Raw genomic sequence first — 21,853 nt, forward strand, 5'->3', positions numbered from 1 at the left:
ACTGCTTCACCAGCTTTGCTTTTCAGAAAGAAGGAGCTGCATCCATTTGTTATGTATAGTGCAATGTTGAAACTAACTAGTAGCCTTAGAAGAGTTGTGTATAAAAGCTACATAGTCACACAAATTATATGAGGGAGGTGTCGTCCTTAAAAAAATACCCTAAATAAGAGAATGTAAAAATAAGTAACAACACAGATCAAAGTATTAGCATAACGTCCAGAACATTGCTCTTAACTTCTAACTTCACTTTGGGGCAAAGTCGGGTGGAGTTAAAGTTCATCTCAAAAATGCTTTGAAATCAATTTTCACTCATATTTTAAGATGGATCCCGAGAGACGAGACTGGCTTTTAGAAGGGCTTTGTTAAAATCAGCTCACCATATTCTTCAGGAATCATGATTCCAAACAGCCCGAGATCCTTCAACCCCTGCAGAGTCTCCAGGGGAATTGTGGCCTCTCTGTCAATTTTTGCTGAGTCAACTGGCAAAGAAACCCCAAAACAAAAACAAACAAAATCCAGCAATTCCAGTGTCAGTCATTTAATTCCTCTGATAAATCATATCTGAAAGTCATTAATCACGTGCATGTACTCAGTTCCCACCTCACCATCATCACTGAAGAACTTCTCTACTGGTGCAACAAGCTGCTTTATCTCCTCCACCTCATCATTTCCAATTTCTGGATAAGGGAAGACCTCAGCCTGGAGAACAAAACAGGCCTTTTTAGAGATCGTAATACAGTTATGCATCTATGTTAACATCTAAGTCATATTTTTGTAACGGCGGTACATGTATTCCGTTACTCCCCAACACTGGCCGTTACGTATTTAAAATACAAAATATGAGTAACTGTATTCCGTTACAGTTACCGTTTAAAAAGGTGGTATTTAGAATACAGTTACTTTGTTGAAATAAATGGATTACACGGCGGTACTTCCATGTTTCATATTGTGGCGGGTCAGGACTGTTTGGGTTTTGTTTGACAGCTACGTTCTGTTGTTCCAGGCGGCGGCGTTACGGTTGCCATGGTTACAGGGCGCTCTCTCTCTCTGCGTGTTTCCTGGGTGAGAGAGGTCTTTTTGTTGTTGTTGTGCTAAGCTAATAGGCAGAATGCTACAGTTATAGCTCTAAAGAATGTAGCCTCATGGGCAGTGTAGTCCGTGCTGCAGGGAGAATGGACTGCCATACCCGTTATGTGTCTGTGAGCGAGGGAGGGAGAAAAAGGAAAAGTACGAGCTGTCATCGAGCAAAAACGGGAGCTGGAAGCATGTAAATATAATAATAACCACTGCAGCCAAGAAGAGTGCCTGACGAGCCCAGTTGTAAGTAAGCTATTAAGACTCGACTGTACACCGTGTTCGTGTTTTCCTCCAAAAACAATAAGTTCTGTTGGAGCAGCCTTTCAACGCCTCTCTCTGTCTCTCGCTAGCAAACTTGGCCCAGACAACAAAGTAAAGCTATTTTCCGGCTACGAGCCGACACAGAACCCACCGTATTAGCCAGAGGTCCCTTTACTACGGTTCGGAGCCGCGGACCTTCAGTAACAGTAATAAATCACAGCAATAGTACAATCATGTAGTTGTAAACAGCATGATAATATATTAAGTAATCTAAAGTATTCAGAATACGTTACTCTCATTGAGTAACGTAACGGAATACGTTACAGAATACATTTGGGGCATGTATTCTGTAATCTGTAATGGAATACATTTTAAAAGTAACCTTCCCAACACTGACTATGAGAAAGGAGAAAAAGGTCATGTCCGTAATTCTGACTGTGCCCTGGGCTGGTTTTAAATGATTCTGAACCAGCTCACCTGCCCATCAGTCTCCAGGGTTTACTCAGAATGGTGCAGAAACCACGCAGTGAGTGGCAGGTACAGAACTGTAAGACTGCAGGCAGCAGAAACGTGACTGAAAAGTAAAAGCTGGTGTGGTGAATCCCTGTTCTGACTGGAGAATCAAGAGCATGATTCCCCTGTGCTGACCTGCCTTGTGCCAAAAGTAAAGACTGATGTTGCTGTGTAGGGAATCTTTTCTGTCCACACTCTGAGATCCTTAAGCAATCACAGCACTGTAAGGGTTGTTGGTAACCATGTGCATCCCTTTATCGCCATGATTTACCCTCTTTTAATGGCCTTTTCCAGACTCCAGAAAAAAAATCCTGCAGAGAGGCCTTGGGATGTGTTACAGAGGGAGACTGAAAGCGTGAACATGCTGCAGGAACGGTGTGATGATTCATGTCAACATGGAGGAATCTAAAGGAAGACGTTTCCACTGTGTGAGATAAACCGACCTTCCTTCACGGTACCTGGTTTTACTTTGGGTAGATATTTAAAGTGTCTTTCACCATTTACTCCAAACAGGTGTGACAGTGCCTCAGCCTCGGTTTTTTCAAGCTTCCCTGCATTTTATGTGTCTTATTTTTCTGGTGTTGCGTCTAAAGCCCTTTGTTTCTTAAACGATACTTCTTTCAAAGCTAGAACGCTGGTGATTGTTAGCTTTGAATATAGTTATCATCTAAAGTACAAAGTCTTTTCTGAGACGACTTCCTCCGCCCGTCACTAACTTTGGTGAGGCTTTCTGGCAGCTCTTTTCCTTTACCTTGTTTACTTGACCGAGGAACAGATCCTTCGCATACGCCAGGTGTCTGCAGTGAGTTTTAATGCTCCTCCGCTGCTGTAGTCTCAGCTCTTCTTGCCCAGCATGCCTCGTGTGACAGCCAAGCAGCCGCTGTCCGATTCGAAAGGTTCGAGAGACGATTAATCTGTTCATGTTCATCATTCTATTAGCAACAATCTCTACTTCATATAGCCATCGGTCTGCTCCCGAACCCAAGCAGCAAAGTACCTTTCACCCGTTTCTGTCCCATGCTGATGACGTAACATATGTTCGAGAGGCGTTCTCTGACTCATGTAAACTATAGACTTACAAATGTGAGCGGTCTTCTAACACATACATACCGAGCTTACTGGTAGTGTAAAAATTATGTTTAGTTTTGTTTATCTTTACAAAAAAAAATCTAAATCAATATCTTTGTAAAAAAATAACTCTCTTACCAACTTTGATTTTTAATTTTCACGTGTTCTTTACAGAAGACCGCGGTGACTTTTAAAAAGTGTTTGTTGAATTTTATTTTATTTTATTTACCATGTTATCTGTATATAATGTATATGTTCACTCATGTTTTATTACTAAAAATATGCAATTCGTATTTGTAGCTTTCAAGTAGAGCAATCCCAGGAAAAAACAAAAACAAACCCATACGTGACTCCATGATCCTCCGTCTCGCTGACTATAAGCCCTCGAATTTAAAGTTGGAAAGCACAAGACCTTTAAAGAAATTAAATTTCGTGTACGTCATGAATACTACGCCATTGGTTTTTCGAAATTTCCGACGGTACTTGAACATATCATAGCAATACCTGCAGGACTCCACTAGATGACGTATTATGCAAAGAAACCACTCAGCCCTAGAGTAGAGAGGGCTCTGCTTCTGACTTGTGCTGGAAACTGGACCTAAATGATGGACAATAACTTTTTTCTTTTCTTTATCCACATGTGTGTAGAATAATATTCACCACCAACTAAGATATTTAAAAGCTGTATAAGTAAAAGAAATAAAAGAAAAATATGCACACACCCTACTGACAGAAATAAAAACCTGGAGCTGGTTTGCTTCTGTATCATTGAATGTGTACTTGTCTAATACATGCTGTTCTTTGCTGGCAGAGGAAATGAAGCCCTGTACTTGGTCCCTCCTGGCCGCATGATGACGTTGTCCTGCTGACACTACGGATGTGGCCCACATTGCTGGAATCTATTTTTAGATCCAGCCTCAAGGGCCAGACAGACAAACAGGGCAAACTGTCACTCAGACCACCTGCCACAGTTAGGCAAGTAGCCAAGGCATGCTGGCTGTGCGAGACTGAAAAAAAGAACAAGAGTACTGCAGTTGTGACCTTCATCAGAGGCTTCGACTTCCTGAGAATTTTGTTTAGGTTGATAGAAATATCTCAGCGTCCCTGGTGACCTCTGTATTGTTGGAGCTACGTGAAGGGGAGGAAAATAGAAACACATATGTATCAGTCATGGGCAGGACAGTATAGCTGCAGCCGAGGACAGTGGATATCATATCCTCACTATTGTTTCATGGAATGTAGGGACTTTAAAGGGGGAGTTCCACTAAATTCACACATAAAGGTCATTTTATTCGTCACAAGGTAGTACTCGCCCTGTTGGAGTACTTGTACAATGTTTTCTGTGCTGCTGAATTTAAAGCTGAAAATAAAATCTAGATGATGTTGTCAGGTCAAAGTGAGGATGTGGAGTTTCAGGTTTGCATGAAAGTTCATGACCAATACAAGACAATACATAAATGCACGAATACATGCACAGTGTGCACTAAATCTAATAATGGAAACACTCTAAGAAGACCAATTCTGAGCTAATCTAGTCTCAGTTACTGTAGATAGTCCTGCCCTTGCACACTCTGTTTCAGGAGCCAGTGGTTAACTAACAGGGTTAATAGTTTTAACCCCTGCCCACCCTGCTCTTGAGCAAGACGTTGATCCCCAAAGTGTAAACACTGGCAGTGCTAGATATTTCAAAGCACTTTATCCTGCTAGAGTAGACTGTGTACTGTCACACTGGCTGTAGGCTGAGTATACAAAAGCCAAAAAAAAGTCTGGTTCCACAACTATGCAGTCTATTTTAATTCAGTAAACTCTACATAAGGGACACTAGGCAACTTTTAAGAAGAACAGGCTATAAAGACTGAATATATCACATATACATATTAAAAAAACAGTTCTTTAAAGGCCCTAGTTTCTACAGCTGTGGGACCATCATTGGGTAGAGAAGCCTTTAAAGCACTCTTGAGAATATTCTATGACTTCTCTCAGAAATGTAATACTGACACCTTGAAGAAGAATGAAAGCAGCCAGAGGTTCTGGAGCTCTGGTACATCTTTTCCACAGATGCAGTGGCTAAAATAGAAATCTTTAAACGCTTTAAAGACCACACTGCTACAGAAAAGCACCACATGCTGGTCTTAAATTTGCACCCCAAAGATCAGTGGCAATCAGAAGAAATTCACGGGTGATTGCTGATCCACTGTGCTAAGATTTCCTTTCCCATTGGAGTCACTGCAGCTTCCATGACAGTGTTTGGTTCGAAAACTCTAAAACAAGGCTGGTTCTCTAAAGGTGCCAAGGAAGAAGTCTTGAGGAAGTCTGGTCACATGACTAGGATGACTGTATCACAGAGATGCTGTCCTAAGATGTTTTGGACTCATAGAGTTCCCAGATCCTCAGCCACCACACCATGTTTGAGGTTAGGAAAAACCTGCTCAATTCCCGGCACAGAACCCTTTGAAGTAGAAAAGCCTGGTGTATTTATTTTCAATTGTTGGCACCTGATAGAGTCCAAAGTGGCCACTTTGACATGTTTTGTCTTGATGCGCTTTAGTTTCTTATATTTTCCTCTTTTTTTGGTAACCTTTTGCTCTCAGTCTGAGGTGGAGTTGTTGGACTGGCATTAAGTCTCAGGTTTTCCTGTCTGGACAGTTCTTCCCATGCCTGTTCCTAATGGTGTAATTAATTAATCATTTTGTTGATGGGTGGTGATTGTCCTGGCTGTGGTTGTCTGTAATCTCCTGTGCCTGTGTAATGCTCTTTCTCTGTGAACAAGAGAAACATGCTGCCTGCAAGTCACACATTCCTGAAGACTGTGAGCACCATTAGCCACTTTTCTCAGCTCTGGCATGCCAGCGCAGTCACCCTCAAAAGACTAACCTCCTCTCCACCTGCTTGCCAGCTCTCCACCCATCCCCTCTCAGCAACTAGCTAACCAAGTATACCTCCTGAGTTCTGAGTAAGACACTTGAAAACTCTCACTCTTACCAGTATCCGTCTTGCTGCACTTCAATAAACATCTAAGCCTGCCAGCGTCTGCTCTTTGTCGGTTGTTCAAACCAGCTTAAGACACAGTAACAGGTGAGAATTCATATTTCATTACAGAATGAGTACGGACATTAAAGGGAGTGGTAAAGCAAATATACAGAGAGCTCATAAGGCACATCTATCTGCACAGCTGAGGCTATTAGATCATATCTGCCTGACTCTGGTTCTAATGTATACACCACAGATCTGCAGTGAAAGACCTGCAGTCAAAACAGTAACCTGCAATACTGCAAGACTGACCTGACCTGGGAAATGTTTGCAGGTGATCAGTGTTGGGGAGTAACGGAATACATGTACCGCCGTTACGTATTTAAAATACAAAATATGAGTAACTGTATTCCGTTACAGTTACCGTTTAAAAAGGTGGTATTTAGAATACAGTTACTTTGTTGAAATAAATGGATTACACGGCGGTACTTCCCTGTTTCATATTGTGGCGGGTCAGGACTGTTTGGGTTTGTTTGACGGCTACGTTCTGTTACGGTTGCCATGGTTACAGGGTGACGCTCTCTCTCTGCGTGTTTCCTGGGTGAGAGAGGCCTTTTTGTCGTTGTTGTGCTAAGCTAATAGGCAGAATGCTACAGGTATAGCTCTAAAGAATGTAGCATCATAGGCAGTGTAGTCCGTGCTGCAGGGAGAATGGACTGCCGTACCCGTTATGTGTCTGTGAGCGAGGGAGGGAGAAAAAGGAAAAGTATGAGCTGTCATCGAGCAAAAACGGGAGCTGGAAGCATGTAAATATAATAATAACCACTGCAGCTAAGAAGAGAGCCTGACGAGCCCAGTTGTAAGTAAGCTATTAAGACTCGACTGTACACCGTGTTCGTGTTTTCCTCCAAAAACAATAAGTTCTGTTGGAGCAGCCTTTCAACGCCTCTCTCTGTCTCTCGCTAGCAGATTTGACCCAGACAACAAAGTAAAGCTAGTTTTCAGCTACGAGCCCGACACAGAACCCACCGTATTATCCAGAGGTCCCTTTACTACGGTTCGGAGCCGCGGACCTTCAGTAACGGTAATAAATCACAGCAATAGTACATTCATGTAGTTGTAAACAGCATGATAATATATTAAGTAATCCAAAGTATTCAGAATACGTTACTCTCATTGAGTAACGTAACGGAATACGTTACAGAATACATTTTGGGGCATGTATTCTGTAATCTGTAATGGAATACATTTTAAAAGTAACCTTCCCAACACTGCAGGTGATACTGATCTGGAAGACTATGCCAGTTCAGATCTGGGATGCAGACACTTTTGCATTAGAAAAAAAGGACAATAAAGCTGTACAGCAAAGCAGGAATGCAGCCTTCAGGTCAGGGTACAGAGGAGCCTACAGCACAGCCATATTTACTTCCTCCTCTCCATCTGCTTTCACGCATTCACTCATTTAGGGATCTGAATTCAGCCTACAATAAGTGTAGCTCCTTGATCTTCCCAGTCATTCATCTGACACCAAGAAATACCAAGCAGGATGCAAACAGGCAGACAACTGCTCCGATTTGACTGTATATCATTTTATTTTGCGTTCTCAACATTGTCACAGTACTAGTTTTACATCAATGGGTATTTTTCTACTTAGAAACAGAATGCATAATAAAATAAGAGCACTCCTCTCTTCCCTTTGACTTCAGAAGTCTGGCTGTGAGTGTGAGAAAACAGAAGCATCTCAGGAAAGACGACAGAAACGGTGTTAACCGTGTAACAATTGGCTGTTCATCTCTAGATCCTATGATAATTCAGTCCTGTCGGAGGCAGAGAGAAGCAGTTTGATTATGTAAAGATCACAAGGGAGCAGGAATGCACCTTCAATGTAACTGTAGACACTGAATAGTAATAATAAGAATAATTAATAACAATAATTTACAGACTATTTACATATGTTACTCATTCTTTATTACCAACTTGCCATTAAAATATTTCCTCCATGTCCAGCCCTCTTTACTTTTACTTCAAGTCACATTAGATTCCATATTTACACTCAGCAGTACGCTGCCAGGTCTTTATGCTCTACAGTGGAAATATGGGTGAAATGCATGCCGGAGGAGAATGATGCACAAACAAAAAGACACACTAGCAGGCCAAAACTCGTCTAGATGTAAACAAGCACAAGTTAGGGAAGTCATAGCTATGCTGGAAGGTTAAGTTGTAGTCAAGCACGCCGCTTGACAGAGCAACGGTTGAAAAAACAAAAACAAACGAAACCAAAGAAGGAGAGCAGAAGAAAGAAACAATAGGCATCAATGGCATGCAGCAAAGCACCTCACATGGAATCTGGACAGGTTTCACAATAGATCAGTGCTCTGAAGGAACTGGAAGGTTGTAGGGTAAGAAAAGTAACTCGGGCTCCTTTTTTGGTATCTGCCTGCACATTACTCTCTAATAGCCTGTTGGTGTTCGAATCCTGGTCTGAAGACAAACTTTGTGATTGGTCGGGTACAGCGTTGGGTTTTAAATACAGCCCCCAGTAGATTTCATGTTAAACTGATTTCAACAACGCAATATTGGCACTTTCCTGACTCTGTAGCACAGAAACTGCAGCCAACTATAAGGTGTGAACGCTACAGGAGCCTACAGTGCACGGACACAACACAATCTATTTTAAAGGTACTTTTTGTAACATATTGCAAATTGTACACATGTGTTAATAAAACTTTCACCACCAGGAGGCAGTGGTGTGTTGAAATGTTTACGGAGGTGTCGTTCTTTTCATTTTTTGTTTTTTATTGTGTTGCCTTTTGCAGGCTACCATTGCAAATAGGAATGTTTTCGTAATGATTGACCTGATTTACAAGTTATAAAGTTACATTTATTTCAGCACCATCTCGTGGAACAAATGTGCATTGCGTGAAAGTACGGCTGGGCCTTATTTTAACGTAACCCTGTAACGCCAAGTATATCATAATTGATACATGAGATTTTTAGACCCTTACATTATCAGTGTCATTTATTTTTTCCTGAAAAACCTGAATAAACTGCACAATAAAAATTTAAGCGATAAATTGCATAAAAATGCCAGTTGTAGCAATAAATTAAAACTCATATATGCAAATTGATATTTCACTTCTTTTTTGTAAAAAATTAAAAGTACGGTTGAATAAACACTCAAAACATTTGAATTTTCTGGGGTTAATACAGAGATGACGTCGATGAATTCATAGTATTTGTTTTTTTCCCCACATTATTTGATGGCTTCAGTTCATTTCAGAAGTTTTTTATTCTAATAGCATGGATTTTAAATACGTACCTTTAAATACAATTTTACTTTTTCTAAAAAAAAAGAAAAAAGATAAAGAATCTAATTGGTTTTTTTTAAACATTACTAAATGCTTTACAAAATCAGTAATAAAACTTTAAGAAGCACAAGCTCTGGGTTGCCAGGTTGTAAGGTCTTGGCAAATCTACATCCTCACTGAACATTTCCAGGAAATATTGATGTAGTTCTCATAGTTTTTGTATCTTATTTGCTTAGACTATCACCTCAATAACAGGCAGGTTATACTGTTTTATGTGAGAGTTAGCACATGTGGAGGGGAAACTGTGCCAAGTGTGGAACCTGCTTTGTATATCAACGAATATCACTTGAAACTGCCCTTTGGACTTTGCACAAACTCTAAATTCTGCTTGCACACGTGGGAGGTTTTACTTGTTTATATATGCTTTCCAAACCAGAGTGGAATCATATAAAATTGCTTATTAAACCTACTAATGTTTGGAAACTCAACAGAGTACCTTTAGCCTGTGGAAAAGCTTTGAAAATTACATTTGAAAATCTATATACTGATAACATTGTGCAGCCAATCAGAAACTAAATGGCTTAAAAAGAAGGAGAACAGAGCTGTAACTGCTTGTTTCAGACAGCGCTAAACTGAGTATGTAAACATGGATTATTCTGAACAGTGAAAAGTATGCAAAGCTACTGCAATAAAAGCAGAGAGCTAAAAAACAGTGTAACAAATACCATTTATAATAATCAGTCAGCTGCAGACGATGGATTCCTGGGAAAAAAAGCTACTTTTGGCTGCTCTTTGCCAAAGCAGTTAGCGCCTCATGTTTGATGCCCGTCCTTACACAAACACCAAGGGATCTGTGTCTCTTCTCTGGATTGAAGAGGGGACGTTTGGCTTGTTGGGTGAATGTGTAAACTACTAGACTGTTAGAGAGAAACCTTAAAAATTTATAGTATATCATAAAAATGTGTAATTTCCTGTATAACTGGGTAAACATTAGGCCACAAGACACTTTCCAGAACTTGGCAACCCAAAAGTTGTCTTATAATGAATACAAAGAGCATTTCTAAGCGTATTAATCAATCAAACATTATGAAGCAAGTATAAAGCGTGGCTTTAATTGAGGGCATATATACTTAAGAATACTGATCTACTGGACACCACGTGAAAACGGTAACGTGTGCGCCGCTGACGGACAGAGAGAAAATGTGAAGATAAAAGTTTCCTTTTTAAATAATCGATTATCACTCTGATTTTCAAATGACAGAATACACAGAGCTTTCCCCATTACAGCTTTGATCAGGACCTGCTTTAACTACAGTTGAACACTAACGATCCAGTTTAACTACTGTACTGCATGTGGATCGGGTTAAAATACAGATTTGGTTACTTATCGTCTGGAGTGACATGAACACATCGCTGACTTCGGTTAGCTGTATTTGAAGAAGTCAAAACTATTCTACCATTTTTTTTTTAAACAACTGTCAACTGTAACACTGATATAGTTTGGGAGTACACAGTTTGAAAATAGCCTCAAGATATAAGGTTACATGCAGTTCTTTTCTGTGACACTCTGTATCAGTGTGAAAGGTCCAGTTCCTCCAAATCCATGTGGATACTTGCACTTCACTGAAACACTGAGAAAGAAATGCCAGAGGACGCCGGAGGGAGAAAGTAAAGGGCGAAACTAACAGAACGACCAACAGATTGAACTTGTTCTTCGACAAAAACAAACAACAACAAAAAACAGTAAATACATATTGCACTAGTTTAAAAAAAATGCATCTCACAGTCTTTAAGCAGATACAGACTAACTCCTGCCATTGATATCAGCTGATGTCGAATGAGCGCTGCATCTGCCGCTTTCAGAAACAGAAAATATGCTCCAGGACAGCAGCCCCCCCTGCCTCCGCTCCACACACACACCACAGATACTGTGCACGGGATGACCGGGAGGTACAACCAGCCATCCCATAATATGTCAGAAAGATGATTGATATAAAACCGCTCTCCGTAACGAGTCAAGCACAAGGGCGCTGTCACCATCACAGAATGATAATTATTGATTTTTGCTCTGTGGCGTCCATCCCAGGGAAAAAACCTCAAGACAAAACAAAACAGTCAGTTACGGCACGCTCGCCGTCCCAGCAGACGCACGGGGAAACCGAAGAGGGAGAGTGCACGCTCAGCCAGCTGAGAGCTTCCACAGTGGGACGTGTTTCCCTGCTGCACAGTTTCTCCCTTAAGTTTCCACATGAAAAACATCCAGCGTCCTCCTCCTCCCCCTGCAGGACAGACTTGCAGAGTCCCACCAGGCTGCAGGACAGCCTTTATATATTCGTATTGTTCATTGGATTCTAAAAAAATAGTTAAAAAAATAAAAGGAGGGCAGGCAAGCAGCGAGCGCCGCTGGCTTCCTTTGCTTTCCAGAGCAGGAGAGAGAGAGAGCTCCGGCCCGGAGACACGTGCAGTGGACGAGACTGTAGGTGGGCTGGAGTGCAGCAGCCCTCAACAATCTAACTTCTAGCTCAAAGGCAACCATTCACAGCAGTACTCTTGCGTCCGACTGCCTAACTAAGAAAAGCTTTGATTGGTTTCTTAACAGTGAAACTACGCCATCTATGTGCAAGTATAATACTGAGAGTTTTCATCGATGCTGTTTGTTCTGTAGTAATAACTATAATAATAACATTTGATATTATTATTTTACAAAATACTATGCACAATATACATAAAGCAATCTGTGTGACTAAATTAGTAAATGCTTTAATAATTGGCACATTTATCACTGCTAACAGAGATATCACAGTGCACTGTGAGCTACTGCTACATTAAATACTTGCACAGCCACGGCTGAGCTGTCGTCTTCGTGTCTGTTCAGCCAAACAACGTTTAAAGTTACTGTGTGAAGATTAATATGTACTTCTTGTGTAAAATACTAGTAAGCGAGTTCCGGTAGTTTACTGAGAAACAAACAGTAGTTGTGGTCTTTGTGCATGCTCTTGTCTGTTGCTCCTGAAGCGGGTAGACGTGTCTTATGTCCTGAAACAAAATGACAGAAGCAGCTCTAAAAGAAAGGGAAAAAATCCGAAGGAGGCACAACGGGATCTCGTCTGGCTTCGTAGCCCCAGACCGGCGATGCACAGTGCCACCATCATGTCAGCCCGGGAGGAAAAAGTTCAGCTGCAGGGTCCAGAGAGGACGCCCTGCCCCTCACACCACTGTGCTGATGCCGCTGTGCTTGGGCTTGGTGCTGCTGGGTCCCTGGGAGGATGGTGGCGGCGCGCCGTGGTGGTGGGGAGGGCCGTGAGTGGGGTGGGTGGAGGAGTGCGGTGGGTGGCTCCCGTGCCCGTGGGGCCCGTGAGGATGAGCCGGGTACGGCTGCTGCTGGCTGTGAGACGGGGGAGGGTGGTACTGGTGTGGTGGGTGCTGCAAGTGGGCCGGCGGGTGGTAGTGGTGATGGTGGTGATAAGGGGGTGGGTTCTGGGTCATGTGGCAGAACTGGGCGTGGTGCGGGTGCATGGGCACCGGTCCTTCCGTCTCCACGCGGGCTGTGTGGTGCAGGTTGGCTGGGTGCGGGGTGTGGGAGATGAGAGTAGGATGCAGCTGGGGCTGAGGGGTGGGGCTGGGCGACTTCACACGCCTGGTGCCGAACAACGATCCGAGCAACGAGGAAGAGTTGGGCAGCGACTGGGCGCTGTGACGGGACGGGCAGTCTCGGCTGGAGGGGGCTCTCCGCCGCATGTGAGGACTGCTAATGATGGACCCCTGCAAGAGAGAAGGCTGTCAGATCACACAGACAATCACGAGAGCCGCAGCAGACAAACCTGCACTTTCGTATGCTCTGCAGCGTGCGCAGCCTCGCTCAGTTCTTTTCACAGCGGCACCGACCACATGACCAGCTACAGCTGATCTCAAATCTCCCATGATTGCTTGTGCTGCCTTGTGGAAAAGCATCTCCATTTCCTTTTCCAGTTCACTGCCTTTGTTTGTCTATCCATGCTAACATCTCACGCTCCACTCTCCCGAAATGGTCTGGAGGCTCAGCTTGCCGAGCCTGTCAGAGCCCGCAGTGTCTGCGCTGTCATGAGTAGACACACAGCTTGTATGTCTTCAGCTCTGACAGCAGATGCTTTTGTGAGTTTTCATCACTCCTACCTCTGGTTTCTGAGCTCTCTAAATACATGTAAAAACAATCTGACACTGCAGACCTGAATAAGGTATTTTGCCATTTGCATGCAGCTCATACTTTTAGATTTACTGTCTTTAACTTAAAACAGAAATTTCCCCCAAGCCTGGTGAAGAAGTAATTTGTCCATTTTCTTTACATTTTCATAGCACAAAACACACAATAAATGATAAATACAACACAGTCTAACCAAAATTAATAAAGCCATGCATAAAGTGCACAATGAACTAATAATAGATGATCTTCAAAATCCAAAAACTCAGCCTATTTAATTATGATCTGTGTTTTTATACATGAATACTGCTAAATTAACAGAGTTGCATAATATTCAGAATGATTTGCGATGGTGTCAGCGTGCTTTGAAGGTAGTGCATTTTATTTAAATGACAAGGAAGGGTAGTTGTGAACTGTTTTTAAAAGTTAAACACCTCGAGCTGGAACTAATTGACTTGTGATGTTGGTTTATAGTGCTGAAGGAATTTAAATCAATCTATTTATACGGCGTCAAATCACAACAACAGTCACCTCAAAGTACGATATAATGTAGGGTAAAGACTGCAAAAATACAGAGAAAACTCCAACAATCAGATGACCCCCTATGTGGAAGCCCTTGGTGACAATGGGAAGGAAAAACTCCCTTTTAACAGGAAGAAACCCCCAGCACAGCTTGGGGGAGAAGGGATGGTGTAAACTCAAAGTAAATGTGTTTTAAAGCCTTTAATATTTCTCTGTTCTGTTCTACAACATAAAATACATTTAAAAAAATAGTAACGTAGCGATCATGCTTCAGTCCCAGTGATTCTGAATCTAGTCTGAAGTTTTTCAGAGATGGAGAAATAGTAAGTTACGGTATCTCTTCATGGGACTTGTGTAGTAATAGTTAGATTCAAGCTAGCATTGAAGTAAACTAAAAATGTATGCTAGTCTCAAATCATTAAATCAAGTTAACTCTGCAGCCATATATAAAACAGATCAGGTCATGTTCTCATTACTTTATCATTTACAGTATCATTTTTTTTATTTTTGAATTACTCATCTGAATCTGCTAACATAAGTTATCAATACAAACAAAGACTTCCATATTATCCTGTAATACAAAGGTAATGCAGAACACTGGACTGGAGCACAAACTGGAGGAAGTTCAGAGTTCTGAGTAGGTACAACATGTCATCCTCTATGTTGGATAAGTGCAACAGTGAAAAAGGAAAGGACAGGACTTTCTTGTTGATGTCAGAGGTCTGTAAAAGAAACTTCAAACTGTGTCAGCATGCAGTAGAGCTGTCAGGATCATCCTGAGTGATCAAAAAAAGGACAACATTCGGGTAATGGCTAAAAACTGTTCCCACTACAAAAGCCAAGATAACTCAAACGTAAGAGCCGATCATCAACGGAGCTGTCAGGACTTTATTAGTCGTGCCATGCTGTGTACGTGAAGGGTTAACATGCTAGATGCAACATCATTCCCGTTCTACTCAAAACATGCACAGCAGCCAATATGCTCACGACTAAAACACAGACACTCAAAAAAAAAGAGAGAAAAACACTACAAAGAAACAATGAAACAGAAACTTGTGATCACAGTGAGCGACGTAAAGTCGGAGGACAGCTCAGCATCAGTCGATCCAAACTTACTTCCATATTGCTGTCTAGTGATCCTGCACTGCTGCGTCTCCCACGCTTGCCTGCCCAGAACATGTAACATGACAGATAAGACATGCCTGGTTAAAATATGGAGGTGCACATATTTCTTGTCTGCGACGGCAGGATGCTAACACGCTAAAGCGGTACACGGCTAGCTGGTGGCAGACTAGCGTGGCGGAGGGAGGCGAATAAGAACTAAAGGAAATGGGAAAGGAACAAGACACTGCTCCGAAACAAGGTCAGAGATAAATCTGTGCAGTCAACTTGAGTCACTGCTGGCAGGAAACCTTCCCATCAGCAAAGCAACTGATCTGACTGCAAGAAAATGATGCTCATGTCCATCAAGATGAAAGACTCCCAAGGGACAGTTCTACAAAAGACTGGGTGAAATCAGGGGCTAAAATATGCAATTATAAGCAATATTCAGTGTTTTAAACTCAATGTCACTAAGGAATGTCAATGAATGTTACTGACTCAGGCTGATGGTCTAAAATTCGCAAAGGAACTATGACACCCACAAAACTGTGGCTCTCCTCATAACTGGTACTTGTAGATGTGTAGAGCTCCCCTTTAAAGATAGAGAAAGTTCCTCGAGAACATCTAGACTTCCGAAATCCAGACATTAATCAGGCTTTTAAAGGCTGTCCCCTCATTTACCAAAAAGACACACTGATAAAAAACGACAGATCACTTCAGTCTTCGAGGTTGCTTCCTCACTTTGAGGTCATTGAGTGTGCCTGTGCAGAGCCGGCTGTCTACACCCCGCCTGAATGGTAACATTAATTCCTCTTACTGCTAAGACTCTCAAATTGATCACAGTGACCTACATAGCACTGCCTCCTCCCCCTTGCGATGCAGGATTATTAGTTGATAGCCTCTGGTAAATTATACGTAGGCCCATTAGCAAACACATCTCTATCTCCGTGCTTCACCGGCTCAGACACTCTATACCGGCAGGATGGCCGCCATGCCGTATTCCAAGTTTCTAAATCGATTAACATCCAGAAGGAGTAAACAGTGTCATGCCAGCATCTATAGCACAGGTACACAATCTACTCAGCCTAGATGAGGGATGAGACAGCATGTTACTATGGCAACCTCTGACTTTACCTGCATCTGAGAGATCGCGTAGGGAGCTGCTGAGGGCGCTTCTCTTCAGACCTTCACCGATGGCATAGCTGTCGTCGAGGCTCGCTCGGCTCAGGTTTCCGTTTCCTGCATCCTTCTTTAACCCGGAGCTCTGGGACATGCTAGGCCTCACCACGCCCTTCTGTTTTTCTAGCTCAGCTGTGCAAAGGAGAAAATACATATGTGCCATATACTTCTGGCTTCCACATATTTTCTACTGATGCGAGACAGCTGCTGATATCGTCTATAAAAAAATGGGAACTATTTACTCACATTCTATCCGGTACTTCTCCATCTCTTGGACTTCTGCAATAGATTCTCGCAAATCATCAGTGAACTTTTTGCGGTCCTGAGGATTGGGTGCGTTGAAGTTGATGAGGACTTTGATATCAGCTCCAGGAATGGCCGAAGTCAAGCGAACGCCATTGGGATAGTCTAAAGAACGATGAAAATGACATTTCAGACATTATACTATTGAAGTCTATGAGAGTTAGGACTGATGTTACCAGTAGGACATAATAGGAACCAGCTGCAGGATATCAGAACTACCATCAGAGACAACAGATTTAGGATATTAAAGTATGTGTATGTGGAGTATGTGACTTTGAATTATATCTATAATTCAAGGTTCAAAGTTTCCATGATGGCAAGCTCTGAGGTTGGCTGTTATCCATCAAAAAGGAACTTTCCAATAGACTTTCCCATTGGGATTTCTGTTAAAGGAACCATGTTCTGACTTAAGTTTAAGTGCGAGAGTTTAACCTTCAAACAGTCCTTGTTTAGGAGGTTATGTTTGTGGAACATTTGGGATCTTTGACTTTCTTAATTTGTATTCTTGTATTTTCCCACTAGTGTCTATTGGCCATTTATAAGAACCTGCAATTGCAAACAGTTATTTTTTGTGCCCGCTTAGCTCTGAAAAGTCATGGAGCTACAGAGGAAGTCCTGAACTGTTCAGGAATACATAGAAAGGCATGAAACCGGATTTTCAAGCATGACTTTTGTTGGTGCTATATAAATAAAAACGAATCACATGAAATGAAATTTGACACAACAGCCTACAATGAGAAAGTCAGCTTTAACAATCGTAATAATAATTTAAAAAGATGCAGTTTAAAAGTAACAGTTTCTTAGAATGTCTGCTAATCAATTTGCGTTATGAGATCAGACCAAAAACAGGGCTGAAGAAACTTGTGGTTCCCTAACATTAGTTCCTAGAACTAAGGGGTCTGGGGACTCTCAGTGGACACACAACTATAACACAGTGAGTGCTTCATGCAAATACTACTTACACTGATTCTCAAAGAGGAGGACTTGCATGCCATAAAGAGAGAAGGACTGTCGAAAGCTGTACGTCACAGAATTCTTTTTCTTCTGGAAGATTTTTGTAACCTGTGAAAAAAGCAAAGCACGCGCTCTTTTTAAGACTCTTTCTCTCTAAAACAGAGTTTGTTCTCTTTTTATTGAAAGTAACATCTGCCGTACCACTAGCAAGTCATTGAAAAGGAAGATTTCCCTTTGGTGCAGGCCCAACTTTTGAGGTTTGTTGGGGTCGGGCACTTCAAAAAGTCTGCAGTAACAGACCAGTCTCCGGTGGGGTAGAGATAGTACCTGCACAATACAATACAGTATAATTTCTTATTCTGTCTCTTGGTGCTTCACAGAGAGCTTTCAAACATGCTGCTTCAAACTTTATGCCTCATACAGCCTTGAGGAATAACAGAAAAATCCCACTCAGTGCTAATATGAAAATAATTGAAAGGAAATACTTACACAGCCAAGACCATGATGTAAAGAGCCGATCTAAGGAGTAAGAAATCAAACAAAACACATTTCAGAGCTTGGACACATGTAAAAATGTATGCAACAAGAATGATAAGAAGTTTAAAGCAATGTTTAAGACCAAATTAAAAACCAAAATATTTGGTTGACAGAACCACGCTGCCAGAATCCTTCACTTTCCTCTTTTCCGACTCCGTCCCCCATAATGGTCGTGACATCATAAGGATCATCTCTCAGGTATCGACTCACAGAAGGAGTAGTTTTCAAATAAACGGCTTCAAGATCATTATGAGCGAGGCTGTTTATCTCATTTTTGCACAGCTTGTTAGCTCAGGCTTTTCTTGTGGTTGGTACTCAGGGCAAACAACATACTGCAGTAATGCACAATGGTATAGTAGCCCTGAAGAGTCACACGGTGAAGAAAGTTGGCCATGAATTAACCAGCACACTATAGCAGCTCAGAGGCACACTGGGTTATTTAGTGTTAATGCTCCTGCTTGGATTCAGCTCTTGAGTGGAGGTAAAAAGAAAAGGAGTCACACTTCACATGTAGCTGTCCAAGGTCAAACTCCAACTTACTGGCTTTTTTCCAACGATTAGCTTTTCCACTTTCTGAACCTGGGAGACGTGGTCTTCATTAGTCTTGAGCTCCCGCTTGCGAATCCGTTCGTATATCCCTACGAGCATCTCTCGGGGGATGTCCTCCCCATCATCGACTCCTGCCGGGGGATAAGAGGAAAAGAGAAATAGAGAAAAAAAGAGGGATTAATGATTAAATTGCAGATTTATGCAAGCCAAACCTCTAAATATACTTACTTGCTGCATTGCTTATGTATCTCAAAATACATACAGAAACGTCCTTCAAAGTATTTTCTCCTCCATTCAATACTGTACTTTAATTACAGACACTTCAATAGGCAGAAAAATTATTCAGTCATGCCATAAAGCCATTTTCTAATACCCTCAAAATCTGTTGAGGGCAACTAAAAAGTACTTTGCTTCGACAGGAAAGCTTTCTTGGCCATGACTTCCAAAAAAATAAATACCTTATTGACATGGCCATTAATCGAGGCAATGTGCATGCACAAAACTCAATTTTAAGATGAATATTTATCCTCAGAGAAACAGTAATGTGTCAGGGGAGTACTGGTTTTGTGACAGAAAGTCGGATGTGGTGCAGTGAGGGAGAACAAAGTACCTCTAAGGTTCTTAACAAAGTCCTCCAGCTTCATCTTCCTCTCAGGCTTGACGTTGGGGCTGTACATGTCAGTGTTGAGGAGGATGATTGCAAAGGCAAGGATGAAGATGGTGTCGGGGTTCCTGAATTGTCGCACCACACCGGGGTTGCAGATGCAGTAACGCTGGCTGGGAAGAATATGTAAGGAGCAGAAACTGAATGCAAAAATAATCGTTCTGATAAAAACAATATGTGTGTAAATTAATATTTTTGGGTCATTAATCCACCTGAATTTACCCCTAACAGAAAAAAACAAAACTATTTACTAGCACAACTGTGCTATCAAAGTATAGCCATTGCTAACTTTAGCTAGATAAACTATTATATTAACAAAGCTATTGTATGTATTATAAGAATTTACTATGATGCCCTTACATAGTCTACATCTAAATATAAGCATTACATTAAATGCATCAGTACTGACCAACATACAGTAGGTGACAATATGCTAAAATTAGCACGCTAGGCTAATTAGCTCATTTAGACGACCCAAAGACTTGGACCTGAGGCAGTTTCTAAAAATGACCTTAATACTACTGAAATAACACAACTAATATTACATCAATTTCACTTTGATGTATATTAGATGAATTCTGGATGTAATGCAATGCTTTGCTTGAACATGGGAGCTAGTTCAAGAGCTGGGGTGGCTGTAGCTCAGGTGGCAGAGCGGATCAGCCACTAACCAGAAGGTCGGCGGTTCAATCCCAGGCTGCTCCAGTCTGCATGCCAAATATCCTTGGGCAAGATACTAACCCCATGTTGCTCTCCGATGCATCCATCGGAGTGTGAATGTGTATGAATGTTAGATACTGCGCACTTAAGCTTAGAAGTGCTTGTGTGAATGGGTGTGATTGGGTGAATGAATTAGCTGTATAAAGCGCTTTGAGTGCTCGGACAGAGTAGAAAAGCGCTATATAAGAACCAGTCCATTTACCATTTAGTTGATAAGAAGGCATCAGTAAGACAACTTACTGGCAAAGTAAAGGTGTTAGCTTCCCTGTAAGCGATTAGTTCGGGGCATAGGTATCAATGCTTCACCTGATATTAATATTGAGCTCTCTGCTATCTGTTCTGCAGTCAAAGAAATAAGTAACATCTGTCAATACAGCCTCCAGGTATTACACGGGCAATTTCTGAACCACCACAAAGGGAGCTGCAGGTGAGGACCAGATGATCCGTCATCACTACCTCCCCCGTAACTGAGGCCGAAATGTCCTTGCTCACTGCTGATCGAAGCGAATTCTCCATGCACACGAGGGCACCTTTTCTGCTGGAAGTTTTGGAAAAGTAAATGAGGCACAAACAACATCTATCAGCAGCCCTGAGGGAGGTATTCCTTCACTCTTTGAACTAATTTTCTCTAAATCATTTTCTACAATGCCTTGGTCGAACAAAAGTCTGGATTTGAAATGACTTTGCACCGCTCTATTGCTTTCTGCTCGCGACCGTTACATTTAGACTTTTTGGTGTCACCTTTGTTTTAGAGGATAATGGTGTTGTTGAAATGGAGCAAAGCTGGTTTGTGCTATCCATTAATCATACACGCTATGTTGGTGGTAAATACTAGACACGGCAATGAACCCCATAATGACCAACCTGTCACATAATCAGTTAGTCTAAATTGATATATGACCCTATTTGCAAAAACATCATTTTACACCTCCTTTCTACAGAAAGGCACATGAAGTGGTTTAGATTTAAGCTACCTACATTGGTTTGGGAACTAAAGCCATGTTTTTGCACCCAAATATTAAAAGCATGCCTTACCTGAAGGCCTCTATCAGTCGCTCGACCTTCTGTGCTTCCCCTTGGACTCTGATGTGTGCCTGGAATTTCCTGAGCGCTTCATCCAGCTCCATAGCTGAGAAGTCCATTTCATCCACTACGCAGCTGGTGAAAAACACACGAGTTCACAGTGAGCAGGAAGTTTGGGAGTGTAACAAGCACCTGTCAGTTCAACTGAGAATATTTTAGAAGTTGTTGGGTTTTTTTGGCCACGTAGGTGAAGAACAGTTTAAGATTAAAGATGCCTACAGACTTGGCTGTTTTCAGTGAGTAAGCTGATCTGCTGTTGATTTTTCAGATTATATGCAGGACATGAAAGGGAGCAAGAGTTTTTCTGCTCACTTAACACTTACTTAAGTAAAGGAAATGTTCAGTTCTTCCTCTGCTGAGAAGAGGATTGTGACTCAGCACTCCGGAGCAGTGATACCTTGCATGTCTGGATTTATAGACATTTTCTCAAGGAGCCCTTTAGTTATGCCTGTCAAACTGACACCAGCGGACCTTTTCTGGCCTTATCCTCCAATGAATCTCAATAGGCTCTGACAGAGCTGGTGTATTTCAAGTGGGTCTAAGATAAGTCTGTGCAATCTAAAGCACGAGGCACTATTTGAATGATACAAAGGAGTAGAGAGTAGACAATCTATACGACTGCTCTCTCATATCAAAAAACCTGGGAACTATAAAGAGGATCTGTATGTTTATCTGAGCATCATGGCAATTTCCTGAGTGGATTCCATTTCTGCTTATTTCCTGCATGTAACTTGAGTCATTATATAGTCCTTAGACAGTGTGAATGAGGGTAAATTACAAACTGCCAACCTTATTTGCAACTAAATGATGATTTATATTTATGTTCCCAGGAGGCAAATAAACTAACATTCTGTGCACTGTGAACTT

At 41.8% G+C, this 21,853-nt stretch overlaps 2 protein-coding genes and 1 long non-coding RNA gene across 12 annotated transcripts in view; 1 reads left to right on the forward strand and 2 right to left on the reverse strand.

The window, feature by feature from the left end:
* Positions 1 to 2,882, reverse strand: part of acad9 (acyl-CoA dehydrogenase family, member 9) — a 15,094-nt gene extending 12,212 nt beyond the window's left edge. The window contains exons 1-3 of the mRNA XM_085161090.1: positions 2,603 to 2,882; positions 606 to 699; positions 378 to 479 (exon numbers count right to left, since the gene is read on the reverse strand). Of these exons, the coding sequence (XP_085017216.1) occupies positions 378 to 479; positions 606 to 699; positions 2,603 to 2,782 (376 nt within the window). The 5' untranslated portion in view covers positions 2,783 to 2,882. The remainder of the gene's footprint in view (positions 1 to 377; positions 480 to 605; positions 700 to 2,602) is intronic.
* On the forward strand, positions 779 to 8,977 carry LOC146519188 (uncharacterized). The gene is made up of 3 exons (XR_014874292.1): positions 779 to 2,305; positions 3,731 to 6,223; positions 7,167 to 8,977. It is a non-coding gene; the product is annotated as an uncharacterized LOC146519188 (long non-coding RNA).
* Positions 8,978 to 9,238: 261 nt separating this feature from the next.
* The window catches only part of iqsec1b (IQ motif and Sec7 domain ArfGEF 1b), a 261,941-nt gene continuing 249,326 nt past the window's right edge, over positions 9,239 to 21,853 (reverse strand). For 9 of the 10 annotated variants that reach the window (XM_085161060.1, XM_085161059.1, XM_085161065.1 and 6 more), the window contains 10 exons: positions 20,939 to 21,061; positions 19,130 to 19,296; positions 18,511 to 18,650; positions 17,923 to 17,952; positions 17,635 to 17,760; positions 17,442 to 17,541; positions 16,423 to 16,584; positions 16,132 to 16,308; positions 15,013 to 15,062; positions 9,239 to 12,959 (listed from right to left, as the gene is read on the reverse strand). In XM_085161060.1, the coding sequence (XP_085017186.1) occupies positions 12,405 to 12,959; positions 15,013 to 15,062; positions 16,132 to 16,308; positions 16,423 to 16,584; positions 17,442 to 17,541; positions 17,635 to 17,760; positions 17,923 to 17,952; positions 18,511 to 18,650; positions 19,130 to 19,296; positions 20,939 to 21,061 (1,630 nt within the window). In that variant the 3' untranslated portion in view covers positions 9,239 to 12,404. The remainder of the gene's footprint in view (positions 12,960 to 15,012; positions 15,063 to 16,131; positions 16,309 to 16,422; positions 16,585 to 17,441; positions 17,542 to 17,634; positions 17,761 to 17,922; positions 17,953 to 18,510; positions 18,651 to 19,129; positions 19,297 to 20,938; positions 21,062 to 21,853) is intronic. The other variant, XM_085161069.1, reaches the window with a different exon arrangement.

The sequence above is a fragment of the Neolamprologus multifasciatus genome, chromosome 5 (genome assembly GCF_963576455.1).
Source record: "Neolamprologus multifasciatus chromosome 5, fNeoMul1.2, whole genome shotgun sequence".
NCBI classification, from domain to species: domain Eukaryota; kingdom Metazoa; phylum Chordata; class Actinopteri; order Cichliformes; family Cichlidae; genus Neolamprologus; species Neolamprologus multifasciatus.